This window comes from Sciurus carolinensis, chromosome 17, assembly GCF_902686445.1.
Source record: "Sciurus carolinensis chromosome 17, mSciCar1.2, whole genome shotgun sequence".
NCBI classification, from domain to species: Eukaryota; Metazoa; Chordata; class Mammalia; order Rodentia; family Sciuridae; genus Sciurus; species Sciurus carolinensis.
This window is the reverse complement of record NC_062229.1, coordinates 12,975,390-12,995,998: the sequence shown is the minus strand read 5'-3', so window position 1 is coordinate 12,995,998 and position 20,609 is coordinate 12,975,390. Positions and strand designations below refer to the sequence as shown.

Genomic DNA, 20,609 nt, shown 5'->3' with positions numbered 1-20,609 from the left:
GTGTCCATATTTCTTAAGCCGCATTTGAGGAAGTCATGTCTTGGGTTTAGATGTTGTCTGTCCTCATCTTGTACATAAAACTTCAACAGATTTAATATTGTCATTCGTCATCTGTCAAATTCTTTACATTCTTCAAACCAAATTTTATAATTCTCAACATTTTCCTATATCAGAAAATAAGGTTTGGAGTAGTATATTTGATGGAGACCTGTTTCTTCCTTGTCAGACTGGACTTCTAGTTGCCATTTGGATTGGGTTTAGAAGATGGGGAAGCAGAGATGGTTCTTGGCCTGAGTCTCTTTAACAGTAGAGACAACAGAGCAAGACTGTGAAGAGACTGACTGTTGACTGCAGGGTCCTGCCACCTGTCTTGGTGGTGGAATTGGTAGCATTTGGGACAGCAGAGATATACTGAGAGGAGTTACTTGAAATTGTCACAATAGCTGTTTAATTTGAATAAGCCTGCATGGGTAGGAGCAGTGCCAGAAGCAGCAGCCTCAGCCTAGCATGGCCACTGTTGCTCTGCTCCTTCCGTGCTCAGCACTCCTCCCTGGACACCAGGTGTGTGGAAATCTGCTGGGTCTGGGCTGGCACAGGCAAAATGGGGTCCATCCTTTTAATTACATTTGATGTGTTTGAGTATGCTGAGATTCAATTCTGTATTATTATCTCCATGGTCTCCTTTCTCATTATCCAGTTTCCTCTTTATTACTATTCTTTTGGGTGAACTACTTATTTTTTTTTTCATGAGGTTTTGAATTTTTTTTTTTTTTTTACATTTGTTTATTTTTATGTGGTGCTAAGGACTGAACCCAGTGCCTCATGCATGCTAGGCAAGCGCTCTACCCCAGAGCAACAACCACAGCTGCGGGTTAACTATTTCTTAAGGACTGTTTTCATTTACCTTTTTAAAAAAAAAAAACAAAAAAACTCATTGTATCCTTCTTAGTGATTAAAATATACATGGTTTATCTTCTCCAGTCCCCATGGAATATTTTACCATTGAAGTAGAAGATAGAACCCAAGACCATAGAAGTCACATCAGCCTTATATCTTTGTTGTAAGTGTCCTATGGATTATACCTACATAATTCGAAATCCCCATGTTTGTTTTCAACAATATATATTATGAAGGAATAACTCTAGCTTTCACCAGTCTCAATGATATGCTTAGTTTTTTTTTTTTTTTTTTTTTTTTTTTTTTTTTTTTTTTTGCGGTACTGGGGATAGAACTCAGGGCCTTGTGCTTGCAAGGCAAGCACTCTACCAGTTGAGCTATCTCCCCAGCCCTATATGCTTAGTTTTGACTATATATAGATGGTTATAACCAAGTTTTAGTTTCACTGAATTTCTTGAATCTATAAGTTTATATCTTACACCAAATTTGAGAAATTTTTCATTATCTTTCAAATATTTTTACTGAATCACTCCTCTTCCTATACAACTCTGATGGTTGTTTTAAAAATATATTTTAGGTGTAGATGGACATGATATCTTTATTTTTTTACATGGTGCTGAGGATTGAACCCAGTGCCTTACATGGTCAAGGCAAGTGCTCTACCACTGAGCTACAGCCCCAGCTGAGGAACTCTGATGTTGATAGCTTTTTGGTATTTTCACAGTCCCTTGAGACATTGTTGATCATGGAGAATTTTGAATTATGTTCTGACATTTTTAATATTATGACACTCTGGGTCTTTAAATCATATGGAGAATGTAGATATTTGTATCACCAGGCAACTGATAAATTGGGTTCAGTGTGCAAATTTCAGGGTAGGGAGTGCAGCTTAGTGGTAGACTACTTGCTTAGCACGTGTAAGGCCCTTGGTTGAATTCTCAGCACTACCAAAAAAGAAAAATGCAAGTTTCAATAAGCATTCTGTGGTTCTGGTTTCAATGTGAATTTCATTTCTAAAGCCCTTTCCATGCTATTGTCTATCACAAACTGGCCTACATAGTCTTGTTTGTAAACGTCTATGCTATGTCTCATATCCACCACAGGATTGCCCAGATGTTGGAGACATGTAAATGGAGGGGGAAAAATGGCATTAATTTATCTCTTTTCTGTCACCGTGAATCCATCTCTTCCACTACTCTTGACAGAAATAGAGGACCTGTGGTAATCTCTTGTCCATAGGGAGAAAAATGACCAATGGTATAGATTTGGTATATAAATTTTTAACTAGAATTATAAAATGTGGAAGACAAGGTAATGGAATGTATTTAAGGTCTCAAATTTCTGAAACATAAAGGCAGAAATTCGGGCAGGCCAAAATGAAGATATCGATAAGACACCATCAACGAAAGGGAAAACATGAACATGTAAACACCTACAATCTTCTTTTATCCCTCCTGCAAGTGGTAATAAAAAAATTACAAGTCGGGCATGGTGGTGCATGCCTGTATTCCCAGCAGCTCAGGAGGCTGAGGCAAGAGAATTCAAGTTGAAAGCCAGCCTCAGCAATTTAGCAAGGCCCTAAGCAATTCAGCGAGACCCTGTCTTTAAATAAAATACAAAATAGGGCTGGGGATGTGGCTCAGTGGTTGAATGCCCCTGGGTTCAATCCCCAGTACCCCCTCAAAAATTACAAAGGTTGGGGATATAGCTCAATGACATAGACAGCATTGGCCCAGTATATATAGCCCTCATGCAGTGCAAAAATCACCTAAGAAAGCTAACATCTTGTTGTGGGATGTGTACATAACATCTGTGGGAGGTAATAACATCTATGAAGAAAAGCCAAGAAATGGAATCCAAGTATGTGGATTCATAAAGATGACTGAGTAAACAAAGAGGCTCCAGTGACTAAGTTTTTTCCTCCTAGTACTAACAGAAAGGGCACAGCAGAGACCACACAGGACTACAAGGTGGTGAGACAGAGTTGGTCAGGAGACAGATGCATGAGCAAGAAGAAAGCATCAGCCGCAGCATTTATTTGAGTTTCCACCGCAAAGGCAAAGCAGGGCACAAAAAAGTTTAGGATCAAGTTTGAATAATTCTCATGGGTAAGGGCATAGGAAATGTATCTGTCTTCAGCCTTTCCCTGTGTTGATTTTGGGCAGGGGAAATACTGACTTGGTATGTTAGTTAGACAATCAAAAGGCCAGATTCTCACTGACCTCATTGGTGGGCTTGAATATGAAATTCATGTCTCCACATATGTTGTTTACTATCTTGAGGAACAACAGCACTAGGAGGGGCAGTCTCTGCCCAGACCCCCAGGTTTTCAGCACATCCCAAAGTACAGGAAATAGAATATATGAGCAATGCTATTGGCCCTCAGAAACATACCAGACATGATAGTAATCCCAGCAATTCAGGAGGCTGAGACAGGATTTGCAAGTTTGAGGCCAGACTCAGCAATTTAGCAAGGCTGTCTCAAAAAAAAAGGGGAGAGTTGGGGATTGGTGGTGTAGCTTAGTGAGATCACCCCTGAGTTCAATCAGAAAGGAAGGGAAGAGGGAAATATTGCTAGAAGTAAGTACAGTACTTGTGGGCCTGGACACAACAAAGTTCTCAGAAATATGGGATTGATCAAGAAAATAGACCTGAAATGTTGGGAGGTCAATAATAATTCTGCAGATTGTAAAAAGTGTGCTAACAGTATGAATTTGACAGTGATCAAGATGATAGGTCTGGAATTATACTGTGAGTGTATGAATTCAAACATTAGCAAATCATAAGTAGAGATAAACAGTTTTGAAACCAAGGGGAAAAGACTCAGGACAATGTGGAAAGCTGTAGGGCTCACCAGAAGGCACTGGGAAGATAGTGGTCTTCCCCTTTGGTGTCACTGCATTAACTGACATGCAGCAGGTGCCTCCTGGGGAAACAAAAAAAATTCTGTCAACTTTCAGAAGTGCAGGTAGTAACTTCTCTGAGGTAGGAGCAACCTCTATAGATTTTCCTATAGGCATGGGGAATAGACCTGTATGTTTTGACAGACTTTATACCAGGGTCGCAGAATAAACTGATGGCAAGTTTGGGCATACAACCAAACCCCAAATATCAAAGTAAGAAAAGCAAATGTTTTGTGTGCAATTTGTGCCTGAGGAGCACCAGTGCACAGACATTGCTACAAAGAATGCTCTGGTGAATCTGAACTCATCTCTAGTGCACAGGGAAAAGTCCTCTTCAGTGGCGAGGTCTTCAGTGGGGCGATGTCTTCACCAGCAGCTTCCCAGGCAGGGTGATGTCTGGGCTGTGAATGCTCTACAGTTATTTGTTAATGATACTGTCACTGGGAGTCCAGACCCAAGGATGAGGTCAACCTGCAGGAGTGGCTTCACCCATCACCCACATGTGCAAATGTCAATGAGATCCAGGAGGACCTACAGGTCTTATTTCAGACAGTTAGGATGGCCAATCCATGGGCCATAACAACCCACACAAGGCAGCCAAGACTGATGTGATCACCTTTAGTGTCACTGCCAACAGGTAATAGCAATAACCGTCGGGCCTAATAGTTAATTCATACTGTAAGAGAACAATTCTATAACCCACTTCTTGCAGGAAACACATGGAACACGAAAGTGCACAAGTCTCTTCCATTCAGGCTTTATTTCATTATGATTTTGATTACCCATACACTGGCTGGATTAAGAGCCACAGAAAGGGCTGCAGCCCTGATGGTAGCAATCAAGGGGCTGAGCTCTGATGGCTACATGTGACAGAACCCAAAGTTGCTCACGCATTTAAAATTTGGATCACTCAGGCTGAAACCTGATTGTGCTGGTCTGTGAGTTTAGCCAAGGGCCACATTCAGAGCCAGTGATGGTTTCCAGCACAGCAGAACATGATACCAGTCATGTTCAGAGTTTTTCTGTTTCCATAGTGCATCGAAGGACAAATCCAGAAGCAGTTCGTATTGCGAGTCCAAGCTGTTGCTTGACTCAGGCATACATGAGTGCTTTCCAAGCTGTGTAATGGCTGTAGAGATCAAAGACAACACTCAGGTCTCTCCCTGACTCCCTGCACTGCCCAATGTTATAAGAATTTCCATTCTCAGGTGCAAAGGGTCTGGCTCTCTCTCCACAGTCATTAAACTAAAGTTTCTACACCTGGTACACCTATTAACTACTCACCACTCATCCTTTCTCCACTCACCTCTTTTTGCACTCTCACCTTTTATCTGAAAGGATCAGGTGTGAGAGAACAAGGGCATTTTAACAACATTAAATGTGTTAAAGTGATGAAGGCTTTCCCACAGTACTTGCACTTTCAGGATTTTATCCTGGTGTGAATACAAATGTGCTTGGTAAGGTATACACTGTATTACACCCCAAGTTTTTGTGAATCACTATAGGGTTAGCATGTTTAAGAGCATGACAAGCTGGGCACATGGTGCATGCCTGTAATCCCAGCGGCTTGGCAAGCTGAGGCAGGAGGATGACAAGTTCAAAGTCAGCCTCAGCAACTTAGCAAGGCCCTAAGCAACTCAGTGAGACCCTGTCTCTAAATAAAAAAGACTCAAAAATAGGGCTGGGGATGTGGCTCAGTGGTCAAGTGCCCCTGAGTTCAATCCCCAGTACCAAAAAAAAAAAAAAAAAGCATGACAAACCAAGGAGATTCTACACACTAAAATAGTATTAAGTTTGTATTCCAAAGGCCCACTTTTCATCTGGTGGTTATCCAGAAGTTGTAGCAATTGAAATGAAATAGTGTTGCTATGGAGGGAAGGAAAGACATATCACTCCAGAATGATCAAGGTAGAATCACAAATGTTCAAAATAAACCAGAACCATTCAGAGAGTGGTATCTGTTGGGACACCAGATTTCAAGACAAGAGGACACAATTCCCAAACCCCTATATTAAATTTATCTTGGATCTGAATCAGCATGTTTGCTAAAGGTTGACTGATGTCAAATAAAAAATGACTTTCCCATGGTCCTTTCCTTCATAAATTCTCTCCACTGTGACAACACAAGGGAAGACCAATGTATTTGTAGAACTACAACCTTCCCAGATATTTTACGTCAGGAGTTCTTCCTTCTGTGGCAAAGTCTCACATTTAGTAACTTTCTGGGAATTAGTGAAGGATTTTATACTTCCTCCTTAAGATGTGAAGAATTCTTAAGGGATTTCTTTGCATTTCTCCCGTTGAAAGGGTTTCTGTTCAGTATGAGTTATTAAATGTTCAGTTAGTAGGTAGAACTTACTGTAGGCTTTCCCACATTCCTGACACTTAAAGGGTTTCTCTGTTGTGTGAATTTTCACATGATGAATTAGGTTTGAGGATGAACTGAAGGATTTCCCACATTCCTTACATTCATAAGGCCTTTCCCCAGTGTGAGTTCTTACATGCTCAGTTCGGCTTGAGGAAGTGGTGAAGGCTTTCCCACAGTACTTACACTTATAGGGTTTTACTCCGGTGTGAATACGAATGTGCTTAGTAAGATAAGAGAAATACTGAAAGGATTTTCCACACACATTACATTCAAATGGCTTTTCCACCATGTGAGTTTTTAAATGGTCAAGTAACAGATTGCATCTATTATAGGCTTTCCCACATTCCTTACATTCATAGGGTTTCTTTCCAGTGTGGATGATTAAATGTTTACGTAGGTATGAGGAATTGAGGAAGGCTTTCCCACATTCCTTACATATATAGGGTCTCTCTCCACTGTGAGTTCTTACATGTCTACGTAGGTATGAGGAAGCATGAAAGACTTTACCACATTCACCACATATAAAGGGTATCTCTCCACTGTGAGTTTTTCTTACATGATTATGTAGGTATGAGGAATTAAGGAAGGCTTTTCCACACTCTTTACAAATATAGGGTCTCTCTCCACTGTGAGTTCTAACATGTCTACGTAGGTATGAGGATGAATGGAAGGCTTTTCCACATTCCCTACATATATAGGGTTTCTCTCCACTATGAGTTCTTCTTATATGGTTACGTAGATACGAGGAAGTAAGGAAGGCTCTTCCACATTCCTTACATATGTAGGGTCTCTCACCACTGTGAGTTCTTACATGTTGAGTAAGGCGTGAGGATGAAGCAAAGGCTTTCCCACACTCATTACATTCATAGGGTTTCTCTGAAGCATGTGTTGGTTCATGTGTGGTAAGGCCTGAGCGCTTAGTGAAGGCTTTTCCACAATCCTTACATTTATAGGGTTTCTCTCCAGTATGAATTCTGAAATGTTCCATTAGCCTTGAGTAAGTAGTGAAGGGCTTCCTACATTCCTTACATTCAAAGGGTTTCTCCCCAGTATGGGTTCGCATGTGCCTATTGAGGTTTGAAGAACGTCTGAAGACTTTTCCACAAACCTTACATGCATTGTTTTTCACTGTGGGCATTTGAACAGGCACAGAAGGACTTGTAGAGTGAGTAAAATGCCCTGCGTTCCTCGTATTTTGAGTTTTCAAATGAGTCTTGAAATACGAGTGTTCACTGAAGATTTCTCCACACTGCATATAGTCACAGAGTTCCCCTGCACTGTGGTGTCCTGCCTGTTGATGAAGGGATGAAGGGTAGTTAAAAGATTTTTCAGACTTCTTAATGAATTCTTACCTATCTGAAGATAGAAACATTATGGTGATGATTATGATTCTTGCCACTTTGATTACATGCAAAGATTCCATGTTCTGTGAATTTCAAATTGAATGAAGGAACCTAACTGCAAGGATCCTGTGATATCCAGTCTACTCCTGGAATGACTACTCTATGTTTTTATGAAATTCCTTTAAAAACCTCAGTGCATGGGAATGTGTATTAGTGGAACTCTGAAGCTTCATGTTTTGAGCTAAAATTAGGATAAAATCCCAAATTCATCATATTCAGAGTATCCCCCAAGTGGGTGAATGCTACTGCTCTCAAAAATCTCTCATTTATGCTTTCTATAAAGAAATTCTCAATCTTTTGATATTAATCTCTTTCATTAATATCAGAATTCACCAATACTGTTGCCTACTCCCTATAAAAGAATGAATGATGATAAAGTGTATTTATTTAGAGGATACTTATGATTTTTAATATCTTCATGACCTTATAGATCCTGGCATGGTTTCTTTTAAGCTGAACTATGGAACAATAGTGCCAGAACCCTCAGCCATCTGCTCTAATCATAAAACAACTATTGAAATATTTACAAAATTGAGCCAGCACAGTGGTATATACCTGGAATCATAGATACTCAGAATTATAAGTTCAAGGGCAGCCTGGACAATTTAGCAAGACCCTGTCTTACCACTTTAAAAAAAGGCTGGGATGTAGCTCAGGATAGAGTGTTGGCCTAGCATGCATGGGGCCAGGATTCACTCTTTGGCACCATACCCCACTCCCCCAAAAATAATCACTATACTGCCTTAAAAAGTCAACGTCTAGGGTTGGGGTTATAGCTCAGTTGGTACAGTGCTTGCACAATGCCCTGGGTTCAATCCCCAGCACCAAAAAAAAAAAAAAAAAAAGTCAAACGTCTAAGTTGGGCATGGTGGCGCACACCTGTAATTCCAGTGGCTCGGGAGGCTGAGACAGGAGGATCACAAGTTCAAAGCCAGTCCCAGCAACTTAAGTAGGCGCTTAGGAACTCAGGAAGACTCTGTCTCTAATTTAAAAAAAAAAAAAAAAAAGGGCTGGGTATGTAGCTTAGTGGTTAAGCACCCTGGGATTAACTCCCAACATCAAGTTAAAAAAAAAAAGTCAATGTCTAGTTATACATATGGGACTATGTACTTATGAGACCTCTGAAGGAACAAGTTGTTTGGTATATGTTCAAAATTCAAATTCATCACCTTCAGAATATGTTACCCCTGGGTGAATGCTACTTATTTTCTATATGGCAATATTCTCTGAGTGGAAAACAACAAATATCCCGTGTTAATCTTACTGTTTTTATCCCATTGGAAGTTTGTTCCCTCAAAAAATCCTGCTGAAGTGTTGCCTCTTTGGTGTTAAGTAGCATTTTCCATTCTGAAGATAAAAAGAAAAATGAAATTAAGGTTTGAAGAAAGAAACACTAGATTGTAGGAGTTAAGAATAATAGGATTCATTTGTATTTGTTTTCAAATTAAAACTGATTAAAAAGAAAGAAAAGTCTGACCATTTTTAAGTAATTCAAAACTTTGGCAATGGCTAAAGATGTGAATCACAGTTTTAGACAGTTTATTAACAAATAAATTCTTTGAAAATTAAAACTGATGGTTAACAAAAAAATATATTATCAGGCACAAAAAGGAGCAACAACCTGGACATAGAACATGTAACAAAACAATAAAAAGAAACCATGTCATTTTGTGAGATTACAGGAAAGTCTGAATAGACAGAAAGTAAGCATATGAGAAATTCTTTACTTTCTTACATTCTCAGAGAAATAACCTGAACTTTCTCATATCAAGTGCATATTAAAAGGTACCTCATAACACTCCTAAACACACGATGTGTCCTTAACCAGGACTATTCTTCACACTCACCTTGGAGATCTCCACTCTGCACTGTCCACAAATCCTCTTCTTGTTCCAACCAGTAGATGAGATTGGGTTTGATGGGCTCACATCCTGTATATAGGGAAAGATACGTTCATGAGTTTCATACAAAATATCATAACACAATTCAGGCACTATATTTCTAACAGATGCAGGGAATCATAAAAGGCCTAAGTATGCAAACATTATCTCTTTCTGTGCCCCCAAGTGATCTCTGAACCCTGAAAGCCAAACACTAACACCTTGATTCAAATAGAAAATATGGTGAAACAAAATTATACCAGTGATTCTCACATATGACACTGCATCAGATTCATGTAAGTAGCTTGTTAAAACTCACATGACAGGTTTCTACCTGGAGTTTCTGATTCAACAGGTCAAAGGAAAAAACTGGTAATTTACATTTCACTTTTGTGGGATGAGTGCCAGGGATTGAATCTCAGTACCTTGTGCATGCTAGGCAAATAGTCTACTGCTGAGTTGTTCCCATCCTAATAATTTTTATTTCCCAGGGGTTGATGGCAACAATATTCTTCTTGGACCCACATTTTGATAACCACCAAAGTGTATTAAAATGTACAGTAGTCCCCTCTTATCCACAGTTTTACTTTCATGGTTTCTTACAATCCACCCTATCTAAATATACTAAATGTAAAAATTTCCAGAAAAAATTCACTAGTTTTAAATTGCACACCATTTTGAGTAGCTTGATGAAATCTCATGTGATCCTACTTGGTCCTGCATGGGATATGAATCATCCGTTTATTCATCATATCCACACTCTGTATGCTACTTGCCCATTAAGTCATTTAGTAGCTGTCTCACTTATGGTTGACTATCACAATATAACATTGCTTGTGTTTAAGTAATCCTTACTTAAGTAAGAATAATAAGCACCCAAGAAGAACAATACTGATGCTTCTAATTCAAAAATGCCACAGACGACATAAACTGCTATATTTAAGTGAAAGTTGAAAGTTCTCGACTTAAAAAGGAAAAGAATATATATGCTCAGGCTGCTAATATCTATAGTAAGAAAAAAGAAGTTGTCAATCTGTGAAACTACAAAGAAGAAAAAAGAAATTCATGTTACTTTTGTTGTTGCACTCAAAACATGATTGAAACTGTTTAGGGCAGACACTATGCCCCTGTATTTCCCAGCATACTCAGAGTTGACATCACTGATGCTGCAGCACAGCAAGTACAGAACATCCATCTCTTCCCTAAGCTACAAGGAATGATGGCACTCTTACCTACTGATGCCAGGTTCTGGTAGTTCTCCAGCATCACATCTCTGTATAGGTCTCTGTGTGTTTGATCCAATAAAATCCACTCCTCTTGGGTGAAGTCCACAGCCACATCCTCAAAGGTCACCAAGTTCTAAAAAAGTGAAGTCACCAAGTCTAAATCATTACACACATGCCAACCTGAGAAACAAGTACAAGAGCAACTTCTCTGCCAATGTTCACTAGAGAATGAGGAAGTGAGACCAATGCCTACACAGGGATCTGAGGGCTTCCACTGTCAACCAAGGGTTTAGTGATCCTAAATTTAAGGCTGACCTCCCTCAGTCATGTGGCTTTAATGGGATTTCTGGCACATGAACTGATCTCACCACAACCAGACTACAAGCCCTTTTCTTATTTTAGACTATTAAATAAGTCTATTTTAGACTATTAAATAATTGCTGGAGGCTGGAGATGTAGCTCAATGGTAGAGCAGTTGACTAGGATGTGTGAGGCCTTGGTGTCCATCCCCAGTACCACACCAAAAAAAGTACACTCCTGAGCCTGTAATCCCTGCTACTGGGGAGGCTGAGGCAGGAGGACTGCAAGTTCAAGGCCAGCCTCAGCAACTTAGCACCCTGTTCCAAAAATAGAAAGCAAACAACTTAGCATCATAAGTGTGAAGATTAATTCATAATTACTGAAATAATAGGATCATTTTCAGGTAACACTTCACCAATATCAGAGGCTCCACTTTAGAAATTCAGCTCGAGACTCAGTCCTTGAGTTTGTCTCTACTTGATTTAAGAAACTCTGGAGACATGCCTGTCTGGAAATGTGCCTACCTGTAGAGGCAAGCTGGTCATAGTGTGAGACCTGGTGTCTGCATACCTGGTAACAATTTGTCAGGCAGTCTGCCACCATCCTTTCTGTCTTAATCTTTTCTTGAAGAAGGTAGACTGGGCCCCTAGAAAGAAAAATGCCTTTAAAAAAAAAAAAAAAAAGAGAGAGAGAGAGAAAGAGAAAGCATGAGAATCCAGAGCTGATCGTAATTCTTAGTCAAATGCTGGTAAATTAGTCCATTTTAGCATGAAACCCTATATAATCCACACTCTACATACATACAGACTATGTAGGGCATTGTATGCCCTATAATGTCAGAGTAGTCCTTTCTACCTAGAGTCAGTAAAAGGGATGATGAACTATGCTGTGCACCAGAAAAAGATAATAGTCTCATTTAACTAGGAAGACATTTCAGGCCAGGGGAGATATGACACTTTATTTCCCCATTGTGATAAATGTCATGAGGGAGATTATGCAGCATCTCTTTTCAAAACACACACACCAGGGGGCTGATTTACAAAACCGCATTCTCTGGCTACCAAGGTTCCACCTACGTGAATTAAGCCAGGTAGAGTGACTGATCCAGCACTGACCAATGGACTCTACATTGTACAGGGGGGACCTAAATCAGATAGCCCCCAGGCTATATCAAATCCCTGTTCTTTCCAATAACATAGTCCCCAAGGGACTTGACATTTCAAGTGAAAGTTTGCAGGTGTTCAGTGGTCTGGATCTTGTAAACACATCCCTCAAAGATTTCACTCCAAGCGTTTGCACCTCATACAAACCGGCAGCCAAAATAAGGGGGTATGACACTCTACAGACCTTTTGAATTCCGGATGCAACATTTCAAGATTTGAATGCATTTTTACGTAACTTACAGTCACCTGTAAAGCTTCCAGTTTCAAGTAGAGACAAGAACACGTTAAAGATGCAGTGTATGAGCCTCTCAAGCACCTGGTCCATATTATGTAGCAGACCCAATAATACTCGAAGTGTCCGTGATAAATAGTGTGTACTATTGGAAGTCTCTGGCAAGCACCAACAAGAGAAGCACAGCACAGTCCTTTGGTACTTTTAAGCAAATCTATGTGCACTCTCGTTTTTTGTTTTTGTTTTAGTTCTTCTCAATGCTGAGAACATAACAAAGCCTAAAAAATGCTAGGCAAGCATACTACCAGAGTTACAGCCCTCACACCTACGTCTCTTTTGAAGATAATTATTTTGTTTTTGAGACACATATTGTCAGTATGCAGAAGAATAAATATGGACATGAAGTGATTAAAATAGAACTGAGTAATTCAAGAGCACAAGGCCCAAAAAGCATACATTACTGTCAACCTTTATCAGTTTGCAAAACTCTCCTGTGGAGCCAATTACAAGTTTATAGAAAATAGCAGGCAATGGAGGAATATTTAAACATTCCATGAGAATGCAATCAAAATGTGTGACTTTCTCAAATAATGTACAACTCTTCAAAAGTTTATAAAGGACTGGGGTTGTGGCTCGGTGGTAGAGCCCTTCTCTCGCAGATGGGAAGCACTGGGTTCCATTCTCAGAACCGTATATAAATAAATAAAAATAAAGGTCTATTGCCAACTAAAATATATATATATTTAAAAACAGTCAATATAACAGGGGCCCTGGGTGTAGCTAGTGGTAAAGCTCATGCTTAGCATTTGTGAGGCCCTTGGTTTGATCTCTAGATCCTCAGCAGGAAGAAGAAAGGAAACAATAGAAACCAGTCTAAATGATAAGGCACGAAAAGACATGAATAATTGCAACATAGAAGCTTTCAATGTCCCTTAGACTCCAAAATTCCCAACAGTGCATGTTGGAATAATGTGGGGAATTTCAGTCATTACACAAAACAAACTTTTAATGACATTATTATTTTTAACTTTCTAGGTGAAATAGTGTTGTTTTTAAAAAATGTTATTTCTTAAGTATTTTTTTAGTTGTTAATGGATTTTTATTTTATTATTTATATGTGGTGCTGAGGCTCGAACCCAGTGCGGGGGCCCTGGAGGTCCCCGTTTTGAAGCTGTGAGCTTCAAAACAAGCTTTGGAACTTCAGGAGGGGAGCTGAACATTATTGTCTCCAGTAAAAGAACCTCTCTCTACATAGAAACAGTCACACCTAGACCCCTATTCGAATGTCATGTGTAAACTAAATAACGTCAAAGACAATGCCAAACTCTCAGATAAAACATTCTTTTAAAAAAGAAAGAGAAGCAGAGGCTCTTATGAACCAACGTGTACCCGGGTCTCACCTGAACTCGCCAGATTCGCCCATTCGTCAGGAGGGTGGAGGCTGAGTCTGGAGCCGGGGTTACTACACCGCGGAAATGCTCTTCCCCCTGGGGAACAGCTCGGAAAGACTGCTTTGCAGGCTTTTGAAAAGGGGAGCGCCGTGGAAGACAAGCGCCCGGAGGGCGCGCCCCGAGGACACTTCCTGACCCAGCTCCACCCGGGCGCCTCTCGGACTCGCGGGCCGGGAAGGATGCGCGGTTCCGGGCACGCCAGCGACGCCGGCAGTCTCTCTGCCGGGCCCGCTGCCACCACTGGGACCCCCAGCACGCAGAAGCCCCCCAAGGCGGGGAGAGGTGCACCCTGAGGAAGGCAACTTGACATATACCGCGCAGCCGGCGCTGAAAAAGACGCCGGCGCCCCGCTGACGTCACTTCCGCTCGCGGCTTCGGCCTTCAAGACTGTTCCTCAGGCCTCAGCCACGTCGAGCCACGTCGGGCCTGGCCGGGCGCGGACGTTCTAGTGTTCCCTCCCGGGAGGATGGGGCTGAAACACAGGTCGGTTCGTAGCTGGCGTCCGAAGCAGGCGCAGCGGCCGAGGTCGACGTGAGAGCCAGACCTAGGGGCGGGGCCGGAGGCGGGACCAGGCCCGGTGCTGGCTCCGCCCACAGCCGCAGAGCGCAGAGTTGATTCTTCATACTGATGAACCTGCCAGCGCGTGGCATGTTCTCTGTTCTTCATTCTCTTTGTGACCTTTATGGTCCTTTATTTCATTAATTTATCTGAACACCGTGCTAGACTCTAAGTTTATTTCTTTGCGTTTTTCAATGTAATCATATTTTCCGCAAACTTGTTATTTTTTTCCGTTATTTTTAGGGTTTTGCCATAGGGCCTGGGAACCCCTACACGATGATGCAAAATAGCCACTGTTATTACCGAGTATTCTCCAAGAGTTTATTCAGAAATGTGACGTCATCACAACAAGAATGCCAAAATTTTAAAAAAGGAATTAGGCATATTGATACTTAAGTTAATACGGAAGAACAAATATCTGATGATAGCCAAGGAAACAATGAAAAACAAAATTGATGTTAACGTACAGATATTAAAACGTATATATAAAGCCTCTGTAATTAAGTGTGTGATACTTACATATGAACAGGAAACAGATTAATAGAATATCTCCGAATAAACTCAATAACATGAAAGTTTGACTCATGAATATATTTTAGATTAATGGAACAAAAACGCAGTTTGAAATGAAAGGTGCTAAAAACTGATTTACCATCTGGAAAAAGATGAAATTAAATCTGTCTCTTTTACCATATACAACAATGAAATCCAAATGAATCTGGACTCTTAAGTATAAAAAACAAAAACACACGTGTATGGTATTTCTGTGATTTTGATTTTGCCGATTAAGGAAAAAGATGTGACCAGGAGGTGGCAGTAGTACACAAGCTTTATATGGGTAGTGCTTTGGCAGGCGAGAAGTAGCAAGGCAGTTCCGCACACCAGGAGAAAATTTTGACCATCTGCCCAGTGGGTTTCATGACTGATAAATTAGACAAGCCTATAAAGTGAAACTTTCCTTGTTGTATATTAAGCACCTTCTTTTTGCTTATGAGGCAAGCATTCTACCGACTGAGCTACCTCCCTAGCCCCTATTGGGCACCTTTTAAGGATTATAGGGAGCACAATGTTTAAATTTAGTGGGAGGAAAATATATAAATGGTTTATCATATATTTTCTTATATTAAAATATTTTCCATATGTATATATAATCTATTTAATTATCTTGCATCTTTGCTCCCTATACCTAGGGGTTTTAAGTCATTAAGTAATCATACCATTATATTTGCTTTATCTGGCATTAGCTCACTACATAAAGTTTAAAGATCCTCTTGTTTTCCCTGAGCTCCTGGCCACTTAAAGTGGCAGTCTTCCTCCCACCTCTTATTTTTATTTGTTGTAGCCTAGGTCTTTAGTTTCCTCTAGCTGCTAAAAGAGGAGTGGAATAGGAATTTGGTGTCTCTTGGCAACTTTATCCTGAAATGGCCCCTGTCTACAGAACTACAGAATAATTGACCCCCCCATATCCCTTTTTTTTTTTTTTTTTTTGCGGTACTGGGGATCGAACTCAGGGCCTTGTGCTTGCGAGGCAAGCACTCTACCAGCTGAGCTATCTCCCCAGCCCAAATTTTACTTTTTTTTTTTTTTTTTGGCGATGCTGGGGATTGAACCCAGGGCCTTGTGCTTGCAAGACAATCACTCTACCAACTGAGCTATTTCCCCAGCCCCCCATATCCTTTTATATTTTTAAATTATTTTATTTTATTTGCAACCAGGGTCTTGCTCATGCTAGGCAAGTGCTCTCCTACTTAACTGCATCCCCAACCCAGCCCCTCCTTTTAATTTTAAGGGTCTAAGAAATCTTCCTGATGACACTCCCCAAAGATTCAGTGTCTAGGGCTGGGGATATAGCTCAGTTCATAGAGTGCTTGCCTGTCAAGCACAAGGCCCTGGGTTCAATCCCCAGCACTGCAAATTAAAAAAAAAGAAAAAGAGATTCAGTGTCTATTTAGGGTTTGCTCTTTGCTTCCAAGATGGTGCCTACTGCCACATCTTCACATGGCAGACGGGCAAAAATGAACAAATGTCCTGTCTTCACAATGCAGAAGAGATGGCAGGGATGAAAAGGACAAATGTTTTGTCCTCACAAGGCAGAGGAAATGGAAGGTCCAGGTAGCTCTGTAGTCTCTTTTACAATTTACTAATCTCACTTGTGCGGGTAGAACCCTTATGACTTAATCACTTCCCCCAAAACCCCATCTCTTGATGCCACTACAATGGGAATTAAGTTCCAACCTGAATTGTGGAGGGACACAAACATTCAAACCATAACAAGCAGCCAAGGGTTTAGCAGAGAATAGGCCACTGCCCTGGCAGCATCACCCATAGGAAGTTCCACTACAGAGGATTCTCAGAGGAAGGAGGACCCTGGATGCAAAGAGGAGGAGTAGCTCAGTGTATGGCATGTGCTTAGCATGTAAGAGGCTGTGGGTTTGAAAAAAATAAAAATGAAAGAGAGGAGTGTGGATTCTTTTTCCCAAGTACCATTCAAAGAGACACCGAACTGTAAGAAAGGACAACACATATGTGCTGTTGCACATGGGCCACTCAGATTTTCAGGCTACTACTTAGCAATGTGTACTCAATACAACTCTTCTTCCTCAAATTGCAGTCACTCAGATGGGCATTAAGAATTATCCAGTCTATGGCTGGGGAGATAGCTCAGCAGGTAGAGTGCTTGCCTCGCAAGCACAAGACCCTGAGTTTGATCCCCAGTACTGCAAAAAAAAAAAAAATATCCAGCCTAGGGTTGGCAGAGTGCTTGCCTCACATATACAAGGCCCTGGGTTTAGTCCCCAGCACCTCGGGGAAAAAAAAAAAGAAAGAAAAAAATAATTATTCAATCTAGGTGGCACTTGCCTGTAATCCCAGCTACTTGGGAGGCTGAGGCAGCAAGAGGATCAAAAGTTTGAAACCAGCCTCAGCAACATAGCGAGGCCCTAAGCAATTTAGTGAGAGGGTGTCTTCAAACAAACAAAAAACCTAACCCAAGGCTAGGGGCTTAGCTCAGTGGTAGAGTACTTACCTAGCATGCACAAAGTCCTGGGTTCAATCCTGGCACTGCAAAACAAATAAAAAGAATTACCCAGTTCACATGAACCAAGATTTCAGAGCTCTGGGAATAAAAGGATAATCATCCCTTGACTGGGATCATGACTAATAAGTAGTATCATGGAGTGCATTATTGGGATTGGCACAGGGTAAGAATGTGAGGATGAAGAATCTTGGCAGCTCTCAGAAGGGGCAACACAAAGCATTTCATAGCAACAAGCATTCATGCCTTTGCAGTGCGAGCCTTTGCAAATGGTAGAGCCCAAGTGGGGCAGACAGTAAGTCAGGGGTAGTCAAGAGGCAACTCTGAAGAAGGATTTTCCTACTGAGTTTGGAATTTTCCATCCTCATCATCAGCTATTGTAAATGCAGTAGATCCCCCTTGTGGGATCCTTCAGATCACTCCAACAGCTGTCGAGGTAGCACATGTCTGTAACCCCAGTGGCTTGGAAGGCTGAGGTAGGAGGATCTCGATTTCAAAGCCAGACTCAGCAAAAGTGAGGTGCTAAGAAACTCAGTGAGACCCTGTCTCTAAGTAAAATACAAAATAGGACTGGGGATATGGCCCAGTTGTCAAGTGCCCCCAAGTTCAATCCCTGGTACCCCTCCCACTGAAAAAAAAAGACCACTCCAACAGAGTCACAGAAATTACACTCAGAGGCATATGAAATTAAAAGATGTTGAGCCCTTGAGTTCCTAGAGAGGAAGGCACAACATGATATGAAGGAAGCCACATGGCCTATAAAAGGATCAAGGGAATAGACTACCAAGAGGATAGGTAGCTGAGCAAGTAAGGACCTGTGGTCAAGGACCTTACTGGAGATCTGCATGGAGTACACAGCAAAAGGTAGGAGATATCATTGATAGGAAGTTTGAATGTCATCAGTCAGGGGAGCACGAGAAAATAAAAGTGGCATGAATCAGCTTGGTCATACTGATGTACCTGATCATTTGAGCAGGGTCCTCACAGACTATGGGGATGTTTTTTTTGGTACAGAGATTGAACCTAGGGCCTTGAGCATGCTAGGCAAGCACTCAACCACTGAAGTACACCTCAGGCCCTTTCATTTCAAGACAGGGTCTCACAGTGTTGCTCAGACTAGCCTCAAATCCTCCTCCTCGGTCACCTGAATTCACTGGAATTACAGGAATGCAGCATCATCTTGGGCTGTATAAATGTGCTGAAATCAAGAAAATTTTTAAAAAATAAAAAATTTATAACAGCAAAAGGGCAGAAACTTGGAATGAGAGTATATAGTTGAACCCAGAAAAGGAAAGTAGCTTTTCCTTTTGTCTTTGCATTCCTCTGCTTGAAACCCCTGTGGTAAACTCTCACGGAAGGCAACACACATTTCCCTCAAGATGCACCACACCTGCCTGCTGCTGCCACTAGTCATAACCAGTGCAAAACCCAGGGGCATGAGTGTACAACATCAAGCAAGAGAAAAAAGCTCACATAACAAAATGATTCCTATTGTGGTAATATTTGTCAGAAGAAAACCAAAGAACATGTATGAGAAAGGATTCTAAAGATGTTAGATGAAGAATGGTGGAATGCAACACTAGACAGGGCCAACTACTGTCATGAGAAGACAACTGGACTTCATATATAAGCTCATGGACCTGGGTGTGCCTTTAACAGTTAAATTGTTTGGATGAGGGGCTGGGGTTGGGGCTCAGTGGTAGAGCGCTTGCCTAGCATGTGTGAGGCACTGGGTTCAATCCTCAGCACCACATATAAATAAATAAGTAAAAAAAAAAAGTTCATCAACAATCAAAAAAAAATTTAAATAAATAAATGAATCATTTGGATGACTTGAACTTAAACTCATTGGTCACCTACAGTGATTCAGGTAATATGCCAAAGAGATTCCCTGGCATAATAGGAAGGAAGTATCCTAGAGATACAGGAATGTTGTACTAAATTTCTTTTCTTTTTGGTGGTACTGGGAATTGAACCCAGGTGTGCTTTTTCACGGAGCTGCATCTCCAGCCATTTAAATTTATTTTTTAATTTTGAGACAGGGTCTTGTTAAATTGCTAAGGCTGGTCTTGAAGTTGAGATTCTCCTGACTTGGCCTCCCTAGCTGCTGGGATTACAGACATGCACCACAGTGCTGGGCTCCTAAATTTGTTATGTGATCAGCACCGCCCTCCTTCCTTAACCTATAGGGAGGACTCAGAAAGCACTGTCTTCATAAAGGTATTCAGAAACAGTTCAGTGATGGGAGAACTTCTACACTTGAAAAGCTCTGTGCTTACACTCTTTTATATACCAGGTATGATTCTAGGGGAATCATTGAGATGTTTCTCCCAATTTCAGTGGTGATGATGAGAACTCGTATTAGCAGAAATCAAGTGGGTAGCTCTTAACCATCAAAGATCACAAGGCCACATCAATTAGACATCTGGGGAAGGTGGAACATACTAATAAATCAGAATACTTTGGCCTACAGATCGCAATGGTGGTGGCAAAATTATCAGTGTCCGTAGAAATGTCAATCAGTAAGATTGACAATGTTTAAAGAAATAGTAAAATTTCATTTTATAAACATAGGTTTAGGGTCACATGTGAAACTGGGGCTACAAATCAGTCAGTTAGTTAAGTATTCTTACTTAGGATAAAAGTGAAGAGAAGGGTTGGGGATGTGGCTCAGTAGTAGAGCACTTGCCTGGCCTGTGTGAAGCCTTGGGTTTGATTCCCAGCACTGAAACAAAAGTGAAGAGGACATTGACTGTTCTTTTGTAAATGAGTGCCTAGCAATTAAAACTAAAATCTGTTCCTTACTAAAGAATACTCTTTAAACAAAATTTTAAAAATTTGATTCAGAAATTGCTAATGGGATAATACCTGTGGAAAGAAAAACATTCATGTATGGTGAAATTAAAGCTACATTTTATACTTTTACCTAGATAACCCATCTTAAAAACTTGCCTTGAAAATAAACTACCACAAATGTTGAGAAAGTAGAGAATTTTATTCAGTGCAGGTGACTCTTGGTTGCTCAAACAATAAAGAAGGTTGTTGGGGGAATGATATGCTCTCATATCAAAATATCAACCTACAAATCACTTTCTTATTTACAAGGAAAAGTCTATATTTAAAATAGAGTGCTCTAATAGTCAATATTTTAAGCAAATATCAAACATTGTATCCCTAACTGAAGGACAATAAAA

The 20,609-nt window shown here is 40.7% G+C and overlaps 1 protein-coding gene across 2 annotated transcripts; it reads right to left on the bottom strand.

Moving 5' to 3' along the window:
• Positions 1–5,515: 5,515 nt before the first annotated feature.
• On the bottom strand, positions 5,516–14,568 carry LOC124968519 (zinc finger protein 883-like). Of its 2 annotated transcripts, none has more exons than XM_047531051.1 (6): positions 13,773–13,941; positions 11,548–11,623; positions 10,684–10,810; positions 9,419–9,502; positions 8,836–8,918; positions 5,516–7,459 (listed from the first exon to the last, which is right to left on the bottom strand). In XM_047531051.1, the coding sequence occupies exons 1-6, from the start codon at positions 13,793–13,795 to the stop codon at positions 6,074–6,076; spliced, it is 1,779 nt and encodes a 592-aa protein (XP_047387007.1). In that variant the 5' UTR covers positions 13,796–13,941; the 3' UTR covers positions 5,516–6,073. The 2 variants fall into 2 exon arrangements, with proteins under 2 accessions (XP_047387007.1, XP_047387006.1); XM_047531050.1 differs by having other exon boundaries at positions 5,517–7,459; positions 11,548–11,639; positions 13,773–14,568.
• Positions 14,569–20,609: the final 6,041 nt, after the last annotated feature.